This window comes from Sceloporus undulatus, chromosome 1 (assembly GCF_019175285.1).
Source record: "Sceloporus undulatus isolate JIND9_A2432 ecotype Alabama chromosome 1, SceUnd_v1.1, whole genome shotgun sequence".
NCBI lineage: Eukaryota > Metazoa > Chordata > Lepidosauria > Squamata > Phrynosomatidae > Sceloporus > Sceloporus undulatus.
Window position 1 is genome coordinate 156,675,325 of NC_056522.1, and position 20,560 is coordinate 156,695,884.

Here is a 20,560-nt window from a genome sequence, read left to right on the forward strand (position 1 = left end):
AACAGTCAAAACAACAAATAAATGGGGTTAAGTGTGAATTGAGCTGGAATTCTCCCTAAAACCCCAAATCACTAAACAGCCTATCGTACTTTGGAAACAACATGACTCGCTGGGAAAGAAAAGACAATGATGTTGAGAAAAATGAGAGGCAGTTGGAAAAAGGACTGCATTACTGATTAATTAATTCATCCAAGAAAACCATAGCTCTCAGTTGGCAATGGCTGACCTGGGCTCTTGGACCTCTCTGGAGCGTGGAACAGACAGGTAGCAAAAAACGGCTGGAACCTGCATTTTCCGGAAGTGGGTTGAACCTCCACTGTCTATACCAGCCACTCCCAAGGTGGCCTGAATGCACATGGCCCAACAACACAGTTGTGTACTTTTTTTGTCACCTCCTTTCTATCCATGCGCATCATCACACAAACACACTGCTGGTGACTGCTTGACATCTAGGTGCCATCTCATTGGATGGCCACCCCTCTGATCATCTACACAGTTGCATCTACAATCCTTCACAGGTACAGGGCATTGAAGCATCGGCGTGACCAGTAAAACACTGGCAAAGCACAATGATGGAGACACCATACACACACACACACATACCTCCTTCATTCCATTCCGCTCTTGGACTGTCTGGTTTGTTTATGTTGTACTCATATCCATTGGAGGTGTCACAGTTTCACTTTTCTGCATTGCATTACCAACTGTTATGCCAGCTCCATCCTTTTTAAATGTGCACCTGTACCATGCATTCATATACATCTTTAGGGTTAGGATGAATTGCTCCTTCAGAACTACTTGGGGTGTTTATGTGCAGGGTCGAAGGTATGAATTTTCCAGATTAAGTCAGAATGTCCTGTGTTCTTTTTGCTCTAGTTTTTAGCCTCATGATGTGGCTTCCAGTTTCTGTCTGCTTTGGAGGTGTGCGTCATCTAAAGGCCTCATCTTTAAAGTGGTTTGAAACCACTTTATTTGGCCTGTCTGTTTCACCCCTGATTCATAAGGTCACCATAGGGCAAAGCTCGATGACATGTAACAGCAACAATTTGGTTGCAAAGCATGATTATTCTATGGATCTGTGGTATGGCTTGGAACTGTAGCTTTCTTTGGAGAATGAAAGTTAGGGAGAGTAAAGAACAAAGAAACATAAAGAGAAAACAGGATACTCTTGAAAAGTAGGTAGTTGTGTTTTAGTTATTGATGCCTTTGTATATTTCTCCAGCATGTATAGAGCACACACTATCTAAAATGATTCCTACAAGAAATCCTAGTCTGACAATTACTTTACTTGATGTTTTAATAACATCTAAGGCTGAAGCAGGTTTCACTGTGTCTGGAGCTTCCTATAAATTAGAAGAGGACAATTTGCATTTCAAGCTTTCTACTCCTTCTACCATGTATTTCATACGAATGGAAAGCAGGGTAGTGGCCAAGAACAGACCACATCTGCTCATGCTCACCTGAAACAGCCTTTGAGGAGCTTCTGTTAAAAATCCAATTAGCTGCCTAAAAGTTAAGCAACTGGGCTTCTGGGGGGGGGGAGTGTGCTTTCACAATATTTTGCAAAATGTGTCCGATGGTAGAAACAAGCCATTTGGGGGTCACATATTAAATCTAAGACAGCCAGCACAGTGTAGTGGTCTGAATATTGGGCTGAGACTCTGGAGACCAGGGTTCAATTCTCCACTCAGCCATGAAACCCACTGCCTTGGGCAAGTCAGCCTCAGGGGATGGTAATGGCAAAAGTCCTCCGAACAAATATTGCCAGAAAACCCCATGATAGGCTCACCATAGGGTCACCGTAAGTGGGAAACTGAACTTTTAAAGTTGTTGTGGTGTGCTTTCAGGTCATCTCTATCATTGGGAGATGTGTATGAAAATGGGTTTTTAAGAATGTGCTATATTAATAGGACAGAGAGAAAAAAAGGGAGGTAGGCATTGTGACTAACAGGGCAATAGTGGAGTTAGTAATTTAGAGAAGGGGAGGAAAGAAAGAAGAAAAGGCTTAGGAAACTGATAGTGGAGAAGGCTGACCAGCTGAGACAAACACATACCTTACATCCCTGGAGAAAGAAAAGGGGGACATAGACTACCCAAGAAGAGTTCATCTCCATTCTATCTTTAAGATGCTGGGTTTATTTTCTCTCTTTATTCCAAAGGAATCAGAGCTGGACATAAGTTGGTTGTTGTTAGCTGCCTTTGAGTTGACTTCAGCTCATAGTTTACATTCCCTGCCTTTCACGGTTTGTTTCATCATTTTGGCTGCTGTCCTAAATACAAGATGGCGAGTCCCGGTTGAACTGTCTAGGAGTTTATTATTGTCATTAAACAAGCTGAAACTCAAACTGTTTGAAGCTAATTTCCTTACTTCTATATAGTTCCAGCCGCATCTTATACCTCAAGTATTTGGAAGACTTCTCAGTTCAGCACCATCTTTAAATCATGTTAGCATCCTATTTAATCTTCCTCATGTTAAATGAGAAGCAAAGTACAGTGTCATAACAATTGAACAACCAAAAAAAAAAAAAAAAGCCATAAAAACAATCTGGATCTTTTTTTTTTCATCTTCTGTAATTTTTATTCTTTGAAATTTGACACATTTTGTAGCTATAGTTTTTCTACCAAGAGACGCACAGCTGCATTGTCTGTTTCTGTTTTTAGTAGTCTGCTCCACATCTTAATTAACCTTCAGCACAAATTAAGGTCTCCTAATCTCCTTTAGTGCTCTGATGCTGGTTTCTGCTCATCCTGACTTGCTCTCTCAGGCAGTTTTGCTGCATCAGTGTGCTATAAAGCATGAAAATCCTTGTCGACATCACAGTTCACTTTTCTTTCAGTCTAAAGCAACAATTTGAGGTTTCTACTCACAATGGTTCAGTTCCTAACAACAGAAAAAAATTAATGAATCTCTGTCTGGTATATACCCCATCAGATGAAGTGGGAGAGGGGGGGATCCTGTGTTTTAATGCTCCGTTCTAATGTCCTGATAATAGAAATTCAATGTCCAAAAGTCTCTCCTATGCCTTTATGTGCTTGTTGCCTATATGTAGAAATCCCCCACCCTGCCAAACCATTCCATCATATGACCCTTATCTACAGACTGAGGTGTGTATGTATAAGTGCCTGTCAATCTGGCAATATGAATTTTACAGGGTTTTCTTAGGCCAGGACTACTTAGAGGTGGTTTTGCCAGTTCCTTGCCCTGCTATACAACCTACAGCCCCTGGTATCCTTTGGCAGTCTCCCATCAATGTACAAACCAGAGCTGACCTTGCTTAGCTTCCAAGATCAGACAGGATCTTTGTGGTATATAAACCCTGGCAGACCCTGGCAGGTTGAGGTTTACCACCTCAACTAATGTTTGAAAGCAAGGATAATGTCTTGCTTCTATGAACAAACAAAATTCTAATCATTTCCTAATGGCATAGGCTGAAGCTGTAAGCACACAATATATGCCCTGAGTGAATCAACACAGAGAGGAAATGGGAGGTGAACACTATTATGAAAAGCTGACAGTCCTTCTTTTGTTGAGAGAATGTGACAGGTAATAACCATTAGCTGAGCACAAATGCTCATTTTTCTAAAGGCAGAGAGTGAGCATTTCACAGAAGGGGAATAACCCAGGGCATTATGCAGTGGCATTTTCACATGAGATATTGAGTATCTGACAATCTACTGGACTTTGAACTATATCATGTAGCTCACAGAAAAAGAATAATGAATATAAATGTTCATAAAGCTGCTGTCTTTGTACCATAAAAGATTAGATATCTTCCTGAGAGCAAGCCTCACTAAATACAGAGAAACAATTTTTGAGTTAGGTGTTGAGAATGTGTTTGTGAACTGGAGAAATCAGTGAATAGTATAATATTTTTATAGATGGTTAATACGTAGCTTTAACATATTTTTAAAAGATTCCTAAAGCAAAGCAATTGTAAGAAATCCTCAATAAAAAAGGATTGGCTAATTGGATCAGAGAGCATCTTAGACTGAAACCTCAAGGTAGCAAAGCATGTGTGAACCTCATATCACCAGGAAACCCCTTTGACTTTTATACCAATACATTTTAAATTTCAAAAAATTAAAATAACAATGTGATTTGTATTATATCTACAGAACAAAACAAATAGCTAACAGCTCTCTACAAAAAAGGAAAAACACTTTTTAATGCCTCCGTCCCTTAACCACTTGCTTAACCATTCATCCATGGATTGATTATTGTGACACAATCACAGTCAATATAAGATCTGCCATCTATTTTAGAACCAATACTCTTGTTATACTCAGCAAAAGCAATTATGGACAAAGAAAGGTATTGATCTCCCTTCTTATTAAGATGACTCTAGCTGGTTCTGAGAGAAATGGCAGATAACTGACCATTGCGGCCAGCAGAATGGAGTTAATAAATGACTGAAAGAGCAAGAAATCACCAATCTAAAGAATGGCCAAGGAAAGGACATGATATCTCAATATTACCAAAATTAACCCACAAACTATTTCTGAGGCTGCAATCCTAGAACAACTTACATAGGAGTAAGCTCGGTTGAACATTGAACTTATATTCTATACTTACTCTGAGTAAGTATACAAGAGACAGAGTGGGGTAGTGGTTTGAGTGTTGGACTAGGCCCCAGGGCTTGAATTCCTGCTTGACCATGGAAAACCTACTGGGTGACCTTGGGCAAGTCACACTCTCTCAGCCATAGAAGAAGGCAAGAGCAAACCCCTTCTGAACAAAATCTTGCCAAAAAAAATGAAAGAAAAAGAAAAGGAAAAAAGATAGATTTGCTATAGGGCTGCCATAAGTTGAAAACTACTTGAAGGCACACAACAACAACAACAACAACGCGTCTATAGTATAGTTCTGTCAGTGTATAATTTCTGAATATTTTCTTTTCTAACAAGCAATCAATATTTACTTTGAAATAAACTAGTAATATTTATTTTTGTTTTGAATCAGTCTATCCATTTTACCATCATCTTTACTGCCCTTGTATTGTTGTTTCCCACTTTACCCCACCCATATCACTCCGACTGTCTTTAAATATAAAGAAGTGTCAGTACACTTAAATTGTCCTAGGAATTATTCATTGTGCCAGTTAGAAACGAGAAAGTGAGGAGCTAACATTTACAATGCAATCCTGTACATGTTTACTCAGAGGTTAGTTGCATTGTGCTCAGCTGACTCCCTTGTAAATATGGGCTGCATCTTTTATTAGCTTATCTCACATCTCATATTCATTGTAATGATGCTGCTCCTTTTGTAAAATACAATACTATCACAGCTGATAGAATCAGAGCTTGGAAGTAATGTAGTGTTACAAGCCGGCCATTGCTGGCTACATTACAGGGCATAATATTCCTTTTGCAGCTAAAGTAACAATTGATAATAGTTCTTCCTCTTACTTTCTCATTACTCTTTTCTGTTTCTTTTAGGGGAATAAGAATGCTTTCTGGGGCATTCGAGGGGATTTTATCTTCCAGTTATAAGCTATCTTTAATATATGTATTAAATAAATAAATACATAAATAAATAAAGGCTTTGGCTAGCCCTGCTTCTCTTGATCACCACCCAGCTTCACTTGTAAATTTGGCTCCTATTTTAGCTATGCTGCCCCCCCTCCCTGTAATAATTCTTTATTTATAGGGGTGTCACTTTTAAACATTTTTAGAAGCTGAAAAATGAACAGCAAACCTCTTGAAATTGAATGATAGCTCATTACATATTTTGCAAATAACATACTTCCATCAACACCACCTCACACCATTTCCTTTAGCCACATGGTTACACCGGACGTTCTTGCAACGGCCTGCCTGCCTTATTTTAATTCAGGTAGTACCACGGTCTTCACTTGTTTGTATTATTACACCAACTGGATTCTACCCAATTTATTTTTGTTCTTAACATATTTCTATTTCGACATAACATTTTGAAAAACAAGAGAAAGATGTTACAATGACTATGATGTAGCTGACTTCTATTTTATCCTGTACTGTCTTGAGGAGACCCTATATTGACTACATATATTATCCCTCCATTTTCTGTAAAGAAACATCTCTGTATTACTTCAGATTAAGGAAAACCTCTTTTCAAGGTAACACACCACCCTAAAATCTTCAGACAATTCTGACCATTCTAAGCCAGATCTGTCAATTTCAAAAAATGACCTCTCCTGCTCCTTTATATCGTTTTGGTTTCAAGGGCAAGATGCTCCTTCTCCCTATCTCTCTCCTGTTTCCAAATGCAAACTATTAAGTCATATCCATAAATCATAGTAACAAAAGATATTTACCAAATGAATGCTAACACCCCCTGAAGAGACAACATGCTTGAATTATTAATCAGGTTATTAACCACAGAAGAACTTTTATGAGCATCACTGAATTAGTAAGAAAGGCCTTCAAGCCAGAATGGCTGAAGAAAGTGACAGAGATCAAACTTGTATACCATGCTGTGTAGCAACACCCATAACCAAATGAGATCTAATATAGAGGTTAATGGCTGTTTTCCATGGAAGGGCCTGCAGGAGCATGCTAGCATCCATACTTGAAACAGGTTATGGGGCAATTTTTCTTTCCTGTACCACAGTGACACCTAGTACAGTGAGCTATTGGTATCCACTGGGGTTTGGTTCCAGGATCCAAAATCTGTGGATGCTCAAGTCCCATTGAATACAATGGCATAGTAAAATGGTGGCTCTTATATAAAATGGCAAAATCAAAGTTTGCTTTTTGGAAATTATATTTCTTTTAAATATTTTCAAGCCATGGATGGTTGAATCTGTTGATATCAAGGGTTGACAGTATATTTGACACCCGGTGCACATTATTTTTAATACCCCCTCTCTCTTCAACAGCCTTTTCCAGGTCCGCCAGAGCTGCTGGGTGGGCAGGAAAGGGAAGCGACTCATGTTCCTGCCCAGCCAGCAGAGGCACCAGACATGGAAGGCACCCTTTCTCACCAGTGCACTGGGTGACACCCCCTTCTGAAGTGTCATCTGGTGTACTCTGCATCCTCCACAACCCCTTAGTGACATATCTGCTGCACACACCAAACCAGAAGTACAGTGGGCCCTTCCCTCATGCAGGGGATCCGTTCTGGACCCTCCTGCATAAGGAAAATACTGTGAATGCTCAAGCCCCATCAAAAATAATGGGGCTCGTGCATGTAGAACACTGCAGCGTGCATACCATGGGTGCACATGCCATTGCAACTACTGGTGCGCCGCTTTCAGCATAAGCTGAAAGCTGCATGTGGTGCACCCGCATATGATGCAGACGAGCTGTACTCATAATCTCCCAACTAGTTTGGAGAAATTGCTTGGTTGGCTAACCATGGCACCGTGTGTCTTCACTTGGTTCAAAAGGGAAACTGAAAGTCCTCCTTTCTCATTTTCAGGGAAGGTTCACTAGTGATCATAGTCCCCAGAAATTTTTATGGATCCCTAGAGGTCACATAGGGACTATTTGCAATTGAAATATCATACCTATAGATGTGAAATCTGACACAAATGTAGGACATTCATGTACAGAGTCACCTGCAATGCCTTCTGTGTGTGTGTGTGTGTGTGTGTGTGAGAGAGAGAGAGAGAAAGAGAAGGAGAGAAAGATGGGTGGAATGGCAAAGTGGTGGTGCTATGCTATAATGCCACTCTTCCATCCTGGCATTTAGTTTATCCAATTCTCTGTATTCCAAGGCCTTAAAATGCATGCTGATTGTTTATTTAAAAAATCATATTTACCTAGTGATGATTCTTTGACAGCTCTGACCACTATAAAAAGAAATGGTAACTGGCACATAAGCGACAGATGAAAAGCAGCCTTCATGAGAGGAAGGAGACAGCATTGCAATGTTTCACACAAGCACTCCCCGCTCTTATGGTGAAAGACATCAGGGTACAGAAACAAACAGGAAGGCACTAAAACATCTCAAGCTGAATTTTATTTTTGATTTTTTTTCCCTAGATGAAAAGACCATGGGAGAAGATATGTGAATTTGGAAAACCAAGGGTGTCATGTGGATGTTGTAGAGGACCTCACAGAATTCCACATCAAATCCCTACCTCTGTGTGTGTATGTGTGTTTGTGTGTGTGTGCATATATGTGCCTTCAAGTCACGTTTTTCAATTGACCTTGTGAATTTCTTAGGGTATTCAGAGGCAAGGAATACTCACAGATATTGCCTTCCTATACAGTATAGGTGCAGCACCTGCCTTTCTGGAAAACCTGTGGGTAAGAAATATTCTGTATAACATATATTTCTAAATCCACTGCTGTTTTCTGTATCATCATCATCATCATCATCATCCATTTATATCCCTCCTTTCCCCCAGTAGTGGGGCTCAAGGGAGCTAACAACATGTTTAAAAACATTCATAATTGTTCATTTCTATTGAGTCTTGTCAGAGCAGCATCACTATATATCCTATCTTTGCCCTGTCCTTTTGGAGCTTTAACTCATCCATGCATTAATCGCCTCCTGTTTTGACTACTGCATTTCCTCTTCTTAACAGTCTTCCTAAATCTTGGCTTTCAAAACAATTTGACTGTTTTATCACACTGTAAAAGAAAACCATATCACCTATATCTTTCATCAGTTTTCACGACTTCTTTTATGTTTTCAATCCAGTTCAAAATTGTTTTCCTGATTATAAAAATGGTTTGTGGGTTTATTAAAGATGACCCCCTGTGAACTATAATGTTCACCTCCTTCTTGGGCCAGTCAACTGACTTTTTTTCAATTTCATTCTTCTCTCTGCCCTCTATCCTATTTCTTTTGACTCTACATTTTTCTCTGTCTTTCCTGACTTTATTGCTTACATCTATCTTGCTTTATTGAACTTACCTCCCTATTCACTTTAATCTGCTTTTGATGCTGGGAACAAATTATCATTTTATAGTTATGGAACTAAAGATTCTAGTTAGTATATTGAATGTATTTATCTCCTCAGTATTTCTTTTTGCTTTTTGTCTTGATCCTGTGTACTTTTTCTCATAATACTGTCTACACTGCATTGATTGTTTCGTTTTGATTATATATTAATTTTGGGGATGGTCACAATTTGGTGATAGAGTACATGCTTCTCATGCGGCAGGTTTTCTATGAATCTGGCAATTGTGGAATGAGCAGATAGAATGCCATTGATGGAAAAATTCAGGAGTCCGACAAAATATGGGCAACTTGCATGACACATGGCTAATAAAATTGGCCAGATCTTGCATGGCATACAAAATTGACTTGAACATTGTAGTTGATATAGGCTCAGTGAACTGGTTAGGGAGAAATTATACTTTTCAATTTGTATTGTGTATGCAGTCCTTGGAAGGCAAGAAGTACCACGTGTGCTGGATCGTTGACCATCCTGGTTCATAAAAGTGACAGGGGAGACTAGTCAAATGAGTAAAGGAAGTGATGGAAGCATTGTAGCAGGGTTGGATTTCGCTGTGCCTAAAAGATGCAGAATAGTGGCCATATTTTCTAGTCCCCATTGTCAGTTCTTGGGCAAGGTGTTGGAGCTGTGGTGGTGTCTCAGTTTCAAGAGTTCCTAGATGGGAATGCTTCTCTAGATCCATTTTAGTTTGGCTTCAGACTTGGTTATGATACAGAGACAACTTTGGTCATATTGGGAGAATGATATACATCAAGAAATAGATAGTGGAAAGATATTTCCTATTACTTCTGCAGGACCTCTTAGCGGCTTTTCATGACACAACCATTGTATTCCTATGAGATATTTCTTTAGGACTGGTCTTCAAGACATTGTCTTACAATTGCTCCTGTCCATGCTTGAAAGATGAATCTAGAAAGTGGTATTGGATAGGACACTCCTGTGTAATGCCATGGTCATTGGTCTGAATTCCCCTAAGCTATTCAATATACACATGGAATTACTGGGAAGTTTCTGGATTTTTAGGATTTGGTGTGATCAGGATGATTGATACCCATCTCAATGTCTCCTTTCCACCTAAATCCAAACACGTGTTTTGAGTTCTAACATAGTATCTGATGTCAGCTTACTCCACATAAGACAGAAGTGTAGTCTTGAAATCATCCCTGAACCTAGATGTTCGTGTTTCATTGGTAGCCAGGAATGAATCCACACAGTTGAAGCTAGTGTTCCAACTGTACCCATTTTTTGAGATGTCAGGTCTGGCCTCAGTGATATATGTTTTATTATAACCCATCTAGATAACTGTAAAATAACAATCAAACAAACAAACTATATTCCATGCCAGGCTGCCTTTCAAAAGTGACAAATTTCACATGGTCCAAAATGCTGCAGCCCACAACCTCCTTCTTACAACAGTTTTACCAGTCTGTTTCCAAGATCAACCTAAAGTGCTCATGATGCGAATCTTTTAAAGAATGAGTGCCCAAACTCAGTGGCGTTCCTGCACTGGGTGTTACCTGGTGCTGGGAGGGGGTGAGTGGGACTTCTGGGATGGGACTTCTGCCAGGTTGATTTCCAGGGGGGGAAACTCAAGGCACACTCTCTCAGCCTCAGGCTAGCAATAGCAAACCCCCCTCTGACGAAACCTGCCAAGAAAACTCCAAGATAGTTTCATCTTAATCTCACCATAAGTCAGAAAAACTTGAAGGCACCATACACGCAAATCACGCTCTCTCAGCTTCAGAAGATGGCAATGGAAATCCTCCTCCGATAAAGATTGCCCCATGATAGTTTCACCTTAGGATCACCAGAAACCGCTTCTTGGAAGGGAGGATGCTCTGAATCCATAAGTTGGAAACAACTCGGAGGCACACAACAAGCATAATAAAGCACAGAAGGCACAGAACAATAAGAAGAACAAAGAGAGTCAGCAGTTTGAGCATGCAACTCTTGAGACCAGGGCTCAAATCACAGTTTGGTCATGAAATCCATCTGGGGATCTTGGGCAAGTCACACTCTCTCAGCCTCAGAGGAGAGCAATGGCAAACCTCATCTGAAGAAACCTTGCCAAGAAAACTCCATGGATGGACTCATTACACCTCACTGAATCACAATTCCCAGAATTCTATAGCATAGCTAGATGTGGGCCTTCCGGAAAGGCCACACATCACCCTCCTTGTTGTGGCTCAGTTCTCCCAAGGCAAACCATGCTCCCTACCCTCTGCCCCTACTTGCTGTGGCAGCATCATGCCTTTAGTGGTGGATTCGTGTGCTAGAAAGGTCACACATGCCAAAGGTTCACCACCACGGCCCTATAAGAATTGGGTCCAAGCTATCTAGAGGACCATTTTCTCCCAAATAAGTCTGCTGGGGTCAGGGGTCTTTTCTCTGTCTTACCACCCTCACAATCGCAAAATCTTACCAAGGCAAGCTAGGCTGACCTCTTGACCATGTTGTCCTTCTGGCATCAGGCAGATGCTTTTATTTAGCCATTCTTTTGGCAATTCACTGTTGCTGACAAAGGTTTGTTTCTTTCTTTGTTTTTTACAATGTGAGTATTTAATTTTTCTTTATTGATGTGTTTGAAAGTATTCTATGTTACATTTTGAAATCCAATTATATTAAAAATGCTCTTATTTTTTGTTTTAAATTATATTTTGTTTGTGAGCCAACTTTAGTTCCATTTTTGGAAGAAGTGTGAGATATATAATTGGATATTTATTTAACTGATACGTAAACTGATACGTAAATAAATCTCTGGCATCTCCAAAAAACATCCCTGGACAGCCACTGTGTGCCAGTATAGAAACAAAGAGTCTAATCTAGAATAGGGCTGCGTATTTTGTTTCAGATTTAAAGATACAATTTTAATTTTGCTAGGAGTCATTCACACTTACTTTTTTGAATGAAGGGATTTGCATCTCCGTGCTGATTCAAAACCGATTCAGAATCAGTTCGGTGTTCCCACTATATTTACCAAGATCAAATATCTCCATGCCATTTTAACCCTGTTGCCGTTCACATTTGCCACCATATTGATTTAAAATGGAGGCACCTCCATTTCTGGGAATGATGCAATGCGATCCGAATCAATAAGATGCAGATCGTTGCAGCGCTTAAAAAAATAACCACTAAGGGGTCTGGTGCCAAATACAATGGTTTAAGTGAGCTTTTTGGTCCCCCCCAAACTGCACTGAGTGCAGTCGGGGTAAATGTCAACTTCATGGAAACAAACCATGTCCACATTGGTTTATTCCTGTAGTGTGAATGGGGCCCTAGTTGTTAATGTCAGAATGTTTGCCATTATATTCAGTGATATATGGGGATTACGATTTATGAATAACATTACTACAAAAGCATTACTAAGGATTCTGCATGATGTGATATGGGAGAAAATCAATGAAGTGTGTGTGTGTGTGTGTGTGTGTGTGTGTGTGTGGCCAACCCTAATGACACCACTGTATCCTAGGGGTTTCTTGGCAACATTTATTCATAGAAACTTTGCCACTGCCTTCTTCACAGGCTGAGAGAGTGTGAATTGTCCAAGTAGGATGCACTGTTTGCAAATTGCAGGCTGAGGGTGAGGCTAAGAAATAGTAGCTTGTCTAAGGCTGCTGCCACACTGCAGAATTTATTCAGTTTGATACTGTTATGGCTCCATCCTATGGAATCCTAGGCTCTGTAGTTCGTTGTGGCACCAGGACTCTCTGATACAAAAGACCAAATATCTCACAACATTACAAATTCCAAAATTCCATAGTATTAAGCCATGGCAGTGGTGTCAAACTGCATTAATTCTGCATTGTGGCAGCAGCCCTTGTCCACCTTGTGAGTTCATGGTGAAATAGGATTTTGGCTGCTTTTAACTGAAGTCCAAAGCATGGTTCAGTTTCTTCCCAACCACTTCTACATGTTACCTCAGGTAAACATACATCGGTAATTGTTGTGCTCCTGAACATAATCCCCCTCTCACCTTTCCTTTATATTATATACTAACATCTATTTCCTTTTTAAATTGTTAAAAGAGTCTTAGTTTGCACACAAAATGGCATTACTACATTAGTCCACCAAGCAACATTTCAAGTTACTTCAACAACACTGAATCCACTGTATTTGCAAGAATTTAATCAGTTCTGTATAATCTGATTCATCTTGTGTTGGAGAAGATGAAGTTTTGGACACGGATCTCTGAGATCTGGTTTCAAGAACTATTCAGCCATGACAATGTCATCTTGAACTAGGTCTTTCTCTCTTTCTGAAGAAGACCAGAATACAAGACTAGCAGCATTGCCACTTAATTGGTTTGGCCAAAAACAAACAAACAAAAATATTTTTTAAAAAAACATTAAAAAGTCTTTGCACAATACTGAGATAATTTTAAAGACACAAACTGTAAAATGTTGCACACTTAAGGTTTCCTTTTGAGGAAGAGTTCATATCCAAATAAGCAGATGTTAACACCGGGCCTGAACAAAGAGGCCAAAATAAAGCTGCTTCGGGTCACTTTGGAGGCATCCTGTTTAAATGATACATGCATCCTAAGAGGATGGAAGCTGCCCCAAAGCCATGCTCCAGTCCTAAGGATTGGAGCGCAGCTTTGATGCAGCTACTAGTCTCTTAGGATGCATGTGCATCATTTAAACAGCATACTTCCAAAGTGACCCGAAGCAGCTTTATTTGGCCTGTCTGTTTGGGCCCACCAATAACTGCTCTTCTGTAAGATATGAGGACATAATAAGCCCTTCTCAGTTGATCAGGCCAGATGCCTATCAACTCCTGCCCTGTGTTCCTTTCACAGTATCCAAGACATTGCCTTTTCCTATGTTGATTTTTGGCAACTACTACCCAGAGGCAAAATATCTCTAATCTTGAAGTGAACATACAGCCAAAATGATGAGCAGATGTTGGCATCTATGGTAGCCGTAGCAATGAAAAGATGCAGTTTCCGGGAGCCCTAAAAACCCCGCCTAGGCACGCGCGGGGCGCCATTGGTGCCCTTGCGCACACTGATGGCGTCCGCACGGCATGGTGCCAATTGGACACTGCGCTGCACCTATGTCATCATGACGGCCCCCATGTGGATGGGGCGAGCCATGATGGTACCCGTGGCGCATGGTAGGGCTCAGAAATGTGCGGACGCTCTGCTCTCATGAGCCCTAAAATCAGGCCCAAGCCAGCGAAAGATGCCAGTCTGTATGGGGCCAAAATCCCTCACCTCCTCATTGTGGAAGGATACAACTGTACGTATAAGGTATCAAACATAAATTAACTTCATGTTTAAACTTTGGTCCCATCTCCAAGATATCTCATTATGTTTACAGAAATATTCCAAAATCTCAAAAAAAATCCAAAATCCAAAACAATTCTGGTCCCAAGCAATTTTGACAAGGGAAACTCAACATATATTCAACTCCCACCCATCACGGCCTGTGACTATGAGTTGTAGTCTTTCAAAATAACTCTTCCAAATGTGTGGGCTTGGGAGAGAAGAGACATAGAAAAATGATGGAAGGAGCTGTATAAAACTCATTAAACTTTGTCATAGAAACGTGAAAGCCATGCACAGGAAGAGATACAGGTTAGAATCCCTTATTAAAAATCTGAGATGCTCCAAAATCCAAAACCTTTTTTCACAGGTGGCTACGATAGTGGCACCTTTGTTTTCTCATGGTTCAATGTACACAAATTTTGTTTCATGCACAATACTATTAAAATACTGTATAAAACTACCTTCAAACTATGTATATAAAAACATAAATGAATTTCAAGTTTAGATTTGGGTCCCATCTCCAAGATATATCATTATGTATATGAAAATATTCAAAAATCTGAAACACTTCTGGTCCCAAGCATTTCAGACAAAGGATATTCAAGATGTAGTACAGCAAGTTGTTATTATAGCACCAGCAGCAGTAGTAGCAGCAGCAGCTATTGATCCCAGGCCAAAGGACTAAGTGTTCTGTGAATGGACTGGCTCTGATAAGATTAGCATCAATACATCCACTGTAAAAGAAGCACACTCTATTCCTGTATCGCCACTCAAAATGCAACAAGGAGTGCAGAGTCCACCTCTGCTTAATTGTCTTACAAATACATTTCTCTCTCACACACACACTGCATGGTCTAAGAACCAGAAAATATGTTAGGATGCTACCAGCATAATTTCACCAAAAGGTTTCTTGGCAGACAAAAGAAGAAAACATATATGCCTTCCTATACAGTATAACATATATCAGTTTATTTTGTGGTGAAAATTCTGCTGAATTATTCAAAATGGAAATAATGTATTTTTATGCTCTAGTTAGTTTAATATAGCATAGCTAAATTGTTGGCTAAACAACATGGGGAAAGGTTTTTTATGGTCCTTAGTATTGCCTTATGGCTTATGCACTAGAAAATATTAAAATGTCAGTAAGCAATCAAATATGTAAGCAAATAAACAAAATAGTGACAAAACATGAGAAATTAGTGTCTTAAAGAGTACATAGGGAAATATTTTATCTCATTTGTGTACATGTAAGGGAATATAAATCCTGATCCATGCATTTTTATTTTTAAAATTCCTGAATTACATGAGTAAATATGATATGCTACATTTCCAAACTACTTATATGCTGAAATATCTATTAATCTTTGAAGTATGTATATTCCTTTTAACAGATGTTGGCCCAACAGTTTGTCTCTCCAAATAATTAAAGCATTTTAAAACCACATATATTGAATTCCATGTATCTGTTATAGTAAATAATGCTTTCCAGTTTGAAAGCAGCTGCATATATAATGAATTAACAGCAATTAAGCTGAGTAGCAGATGAATAACAGATCTGGTTTTTTATTATTATGTGAATAATCAAACACAATAAGTACCATTTCCCAGAAAAAGTAATTTCTATTTAAATCAAGCACAGAGTGGTGCCCCTAAGAAAATTAAACTGAATACTAAAGTATTGTTTTATATTACAAAGTTTCTAAGATTACTCAGAATAAATATTTTATAGTTACCTGGCAAGTGATGTGAACAAAAGGTGGTTCTTGAGAAGATGGGTAGGTTACAGATAATCTCTTCCCATTTTTAGTGAATTCTGTTATTTCCAGAAGTCGCAGTTGTAAGTCATTGAAACTTCCGCACAATCTTTCCAGATTTCTGGATATCTGATTCGCCCCCTTTTCGTTAGCCAAGGTGTTGTTTTTAGGGGAATTTAAAGTTTCCTGTATCGCTTTAGGAGAAACAGATCTATGGCAAAACCTAGTAGATGTTCCAAGGCCAAACAGGGCCACTGAGCGATTCACTGGTTCAGTATCCAACATTTCTAGAGCAATGGATGGCTCTCCCAAGACTCTTCTCTCCTCAAAATCACTCACACTGGATGATGAACTTTGTTCATAACTAGGACTTTTCACTTCTTCCAACATGCGTCTCCTTCCACTGGGAGACTGGATAATACTTGGCATTAAGAGTTCCCGGCCTACAACATGATCCTCTGAGGCAAGATTCTCAAAATATTTTCTTTTCCCAGGAAGGTTGACTGAGGACTCAACACAAAATGAAAGACTTTGAGAAGTATTAGATTTTGCTGAGGATTCATCTTCAAATGCTAATTCTTTGATCATCAGACGGATGGTATATCTGTCTGAATTAGATGATGGAATAAGTGCAGGATCAGTGAACTTTTGCTTGCCAATCAAAATCAGTAAGAGATTATCTGTCAAAAAGGTTAGACCTTTGGGTCGTTCACTTTTTTCCAGCTGGATTTGTTGAATGTTGGGCATGCAGGATGAGGTTACAGAATAGACCAAAACAATGTTACAGGTATTAGATGCTATTGCCACAGTTTGACCTTTATGGTCAAAGGCAATTATATCAGGAACCAAAATACCTGGAACACTGACTTTTCTGGTTGTGGTTACCTTTCCTTCAAAAGTCACTAAAATCAAGTGTGACGAATCTTGTCCAGTCCCTGAAGTATAATCCTTCCTTCTCAAAGTAATGAGAGGACTGGTATCTGATCTCCAATGGTTTGCAAGGACATGAGTTAAATCAACTGGGCCTGATGAGGATGAAGCTACTGAATCAATTGTTACTGATTTGTCAGAATCTATAGACTTTCGCCTCAAATCCATAGAATATTCCTCATCCCCAAGCACCAGCGTAGACTGTGAAGTTAGAGAACCTGTTTCAGTGCCTACTGGCAATTCAAATGTAATACCTGCATTTAAGCCACATATCTTATCAAGAGGAAGCTCAGTAGCCACAGCAATCTGGAAATCCAGAGTGGCTTCAATAGCACAGATATAGCCCCCAACATCAAATATTGGGCAAAAGGAACATGCATTTAATGTTTTCTTGGCATCATCCCATATATAGGAATGAAGAGCAGTGCTTATGGCAACAACCAAGCGATTGCCATCCTTAGTCCAGCAGGCACAGTGGATGAGACCACTGCTTTTGATATCTGCTTTAACCCGAGAGTTGTCTGAACGAACTGCATATAAAACAGAAGCATCCCTTTTGGTAAGTACAGACAAAATGTCCCTCTTTGGATGCCACACACAGCCCTGAGGAAGCAACTGGAATGGCTCACCAACTTCACAGGTCTGAGAAACCAGAAGCTTATTCTTTTCTGAGACACTGTGGCTCAGCTGCCAGACACTCACGTGCTTTTTATGTTGAACCGCAAGCAGTGCTGGTGTGTTGGTAGAATGGTACGGGCTCCAGTATAGCCCATAGACGTGTTCAAACTGACCAATAATAGTTGGGTCTCCAAACTTCAATTCCTTGTTATGATAATGCAATGCTGTCAGCACCACTTGTTTGCCATCTGTCCACGCAATCCCATGCACAGGGTGAATGGCTTGATATAAAGCATTAAGACCACTTCTCAGAAGTTTAGCCTTTCCTAATTCCATTCTATAAACTTCCTTTGTTTAGTGCCGTTTGCTCCAAAACAGAAGCTCTGCGGGATTCATCAGATCATCTTGATAAAGCAAATAGTCTTTTGACTGAAGTCCACTCTGCTTGATGGCAAGTTTTCTTTTCTTCCCAGCACACTGCCTCCTCCGCTGCATAAGTCTGGTGCTGATCTAAGGATAGATCTGTATCAGGGCTGCTCATCCTAAACCCTTCCCTGGGTGGAGCCTTCACTCTCTCATGTGATGTCTAATGAGGTTTAACTAATTACCGTTTCTCTTCAATGACATTTACTTGGAAGCCTATTTTTAACTCTTAAGGGCAAGGCTTGCTTTTAAAAATAGCAGACTAATACCTTTGGTGAATAAAGGCCCTTTCTTCACTTAATGGAGGAAAGCCAGGGAGTCCTTTTGGCTGCAGCATGAAATAATGACCTGACACTTCTGCTCTGACAGCCTTTGGAGAGAAGACTAAAGACACTTAATCATATCCTTGAAGGAGGAGAAAAGGCTAGCAATACTCACTTTTGTTAGGCTTTCCATGCACATGGTGAAAGTGACAGGGAAAGGAAAAAAAAGGAAAGCAATACAAAACAGGTGCTGTTCTGTGGGTGGATGACAGACTGATTGACAGACTTTCCTTCTTCTGCATGTATTTCCTTATTACTGTATCTAGCAGTCCAAATTGAGGGGGAATACACAAGTAATTCCATGCCTCAATCCTAGAAATAGAACAATCTGGGCTTTAAGCCTGTCTGAGTGTGATGTTGTCTTGAAGAACTGACCTCTAAGATCTGATGTATGTAGGCTACCAGTGATTACTCTGTGATGGATGGAAAGTGCTCTCCTTCTACTCAGCAGCAAACTTATTTTTAATGCTTTTATTTCACATATTTGAGAGTTGAACCGTACTATTGGAAACAAGTGTTGCATCTGGATGTTCGCAATAACATTAAAATATATACGTTACTTAAGCGGTTAATCTGTGGTGAATGGGAAGTGCCCTCCCTGTACTCAGAAGCAAACCTATCTGTATTGTTTTTATTTTAAGCACTTGAGAGTTGTTCCCTAGTACAGTGGTTCCCCGGGATACGAATGCGCCGCCTTACGAAATTTCCGGGTTACGAAAAAAATCCATTGAAAAAAACTGTTCCGGGTTACGAAGGTTATTTCGGGTTACGAAAAATTTTTTGGTGCTTTTCGGCGCTTTTTCGCACGAAATCGCGGCTTTCGCTATTAGCGCCTATGGCTTTTTCGGCTTACAAAGGATTTCGGGTTACGAACGCGGCGGCGGAACGAATTAAATTCGTAACCCGGGGTACCACTGTACTGGAAACAAGCGCTGTGTCTGGATGTTCACAGTATCATTAAAATACATGGGATAAGTACTTTTACAATCTATTTCTCATCTAACAGGATATTAAGAGAAAAGCAAAGGACACAAAGAATGCAGATGGGGACACAGGTACTAAGCCGTGCCACAAACCAAGATGCCAACTCTGCCTGCACATTTACCCAGGAAATGTCATCACAAGACCTAATGACATCACCCAAAATATTAGGTGGGCTTTCACATGCTTATCCTCCAATGGGATTTATACCATACTAGTGTCCATCAGCACTCTACAAAGAGCAAAGAGGCCAGTCCCTGCTCCAGAGGATAAATGGACATAAATCAGACATTAGGAATGGGAATACACAAATGGCAGAACACTTCAATCTCCCTGAGCATTCCATCTCAGATCTCAGAACAGCCATCCTTGAACAAAAGAATTATAAAGGTAGATTGGGAAGAGAAACAGCAAAATTGGAATTCATCCATAAACTACAACTCCTCAGCAATGGATTGAACAGGGACAATGGCTTCTTGGCTCACCACACCACACACATTTCAACACTATCTGATCCAATTCTCAGGGGGGCATCCTACACGCCACCCTACACTCTTCTATTCTCCCAACCTGCAGGCTAGTTTCCAAAGCCAAATTGGACTTGCCATCTCATTTCCATATCCTGTGGCTTTGTCTTTGTTCACTAATGATCATCATTAAAACTGGACTAGCTTCTTCATTTCCATACCCAAAGGATTTTTAATTTTAATTGACATTCTCATATACATATGGCATATATATGTCTGTCCCTGGCTTCCACTTCACCAAAATCATCTGAGGAAGTAGAATGGAGTCTATAAAAACTCATGCAGCAACTTCTTTCTTTCATTAGTCTCAAAGGTGCTGCATACCGATTTTACAGACTAACACGGCTATGTCTTTGAATTCTACCACAAAGGATTACGTTCATCTTTTGTCCATGGCTTACTCCATTTTCTCCCCAAGTTCTTCTTGCCTCATTAGTCTTTCTACTTCTTGAGTCTTTCAGCTCCTTTTAGGTAGTGCCCTTTCCACCGAACAGGGATTGGCAACCTCTATGGTTTGGAGGCAAACTACTGCTGAAATTTTGCAGCTGCCAATTGTTTAGCTGAATTTCACCAGTGACTGCAGTAGCAGGAGACGTGAATGACTCAAAAAGAGGATAGGCAAGAATGAAAAAATTAGGAAGAAGGAATAAAAGGAGAGCAAGAAGCAGATGCAGTTAGAAATCTTATGATGAGGTTTTGGCCACAGCAGCACTGCAGCAAAGCAACATGCTGCAGACATTAAAACAGCCTTGAGGGGTCAGAGGAAATCCATGGACTGCAAATTGCCATCCTCCATCTTAGGATTTATATGAAAGTTCTCCTTAGCCAAATGCACCATTAGGGA

At 40.0% G+C, this 20,560-nt stretch overlaps 1 protein-coding gene across 1 annotated transcript in view; it reads right to left on the reverse strand.

Moving 5' to 3' along the window:
• Positions 1-17,798, reverse strand: part of LOC121919782 (WD repeat and coiled-coil-containing protein-like) — a 30,121-nt gene extending 12,323 nt beyond the window's left edge. Inside the window, exon 1 of the mRNA XM_042446687.1 lies at positions 15,894-17,798. Within this exon, the coding sequence (XP_042302621.1) occupies positions 15,894-17,798 (1,905 nt within the window). The remainder of the gene's footprint in view (positions 1-15,893) is intronic.
• Positions 17,799-20,560: the final 2,762 nt, after the last annotated feature.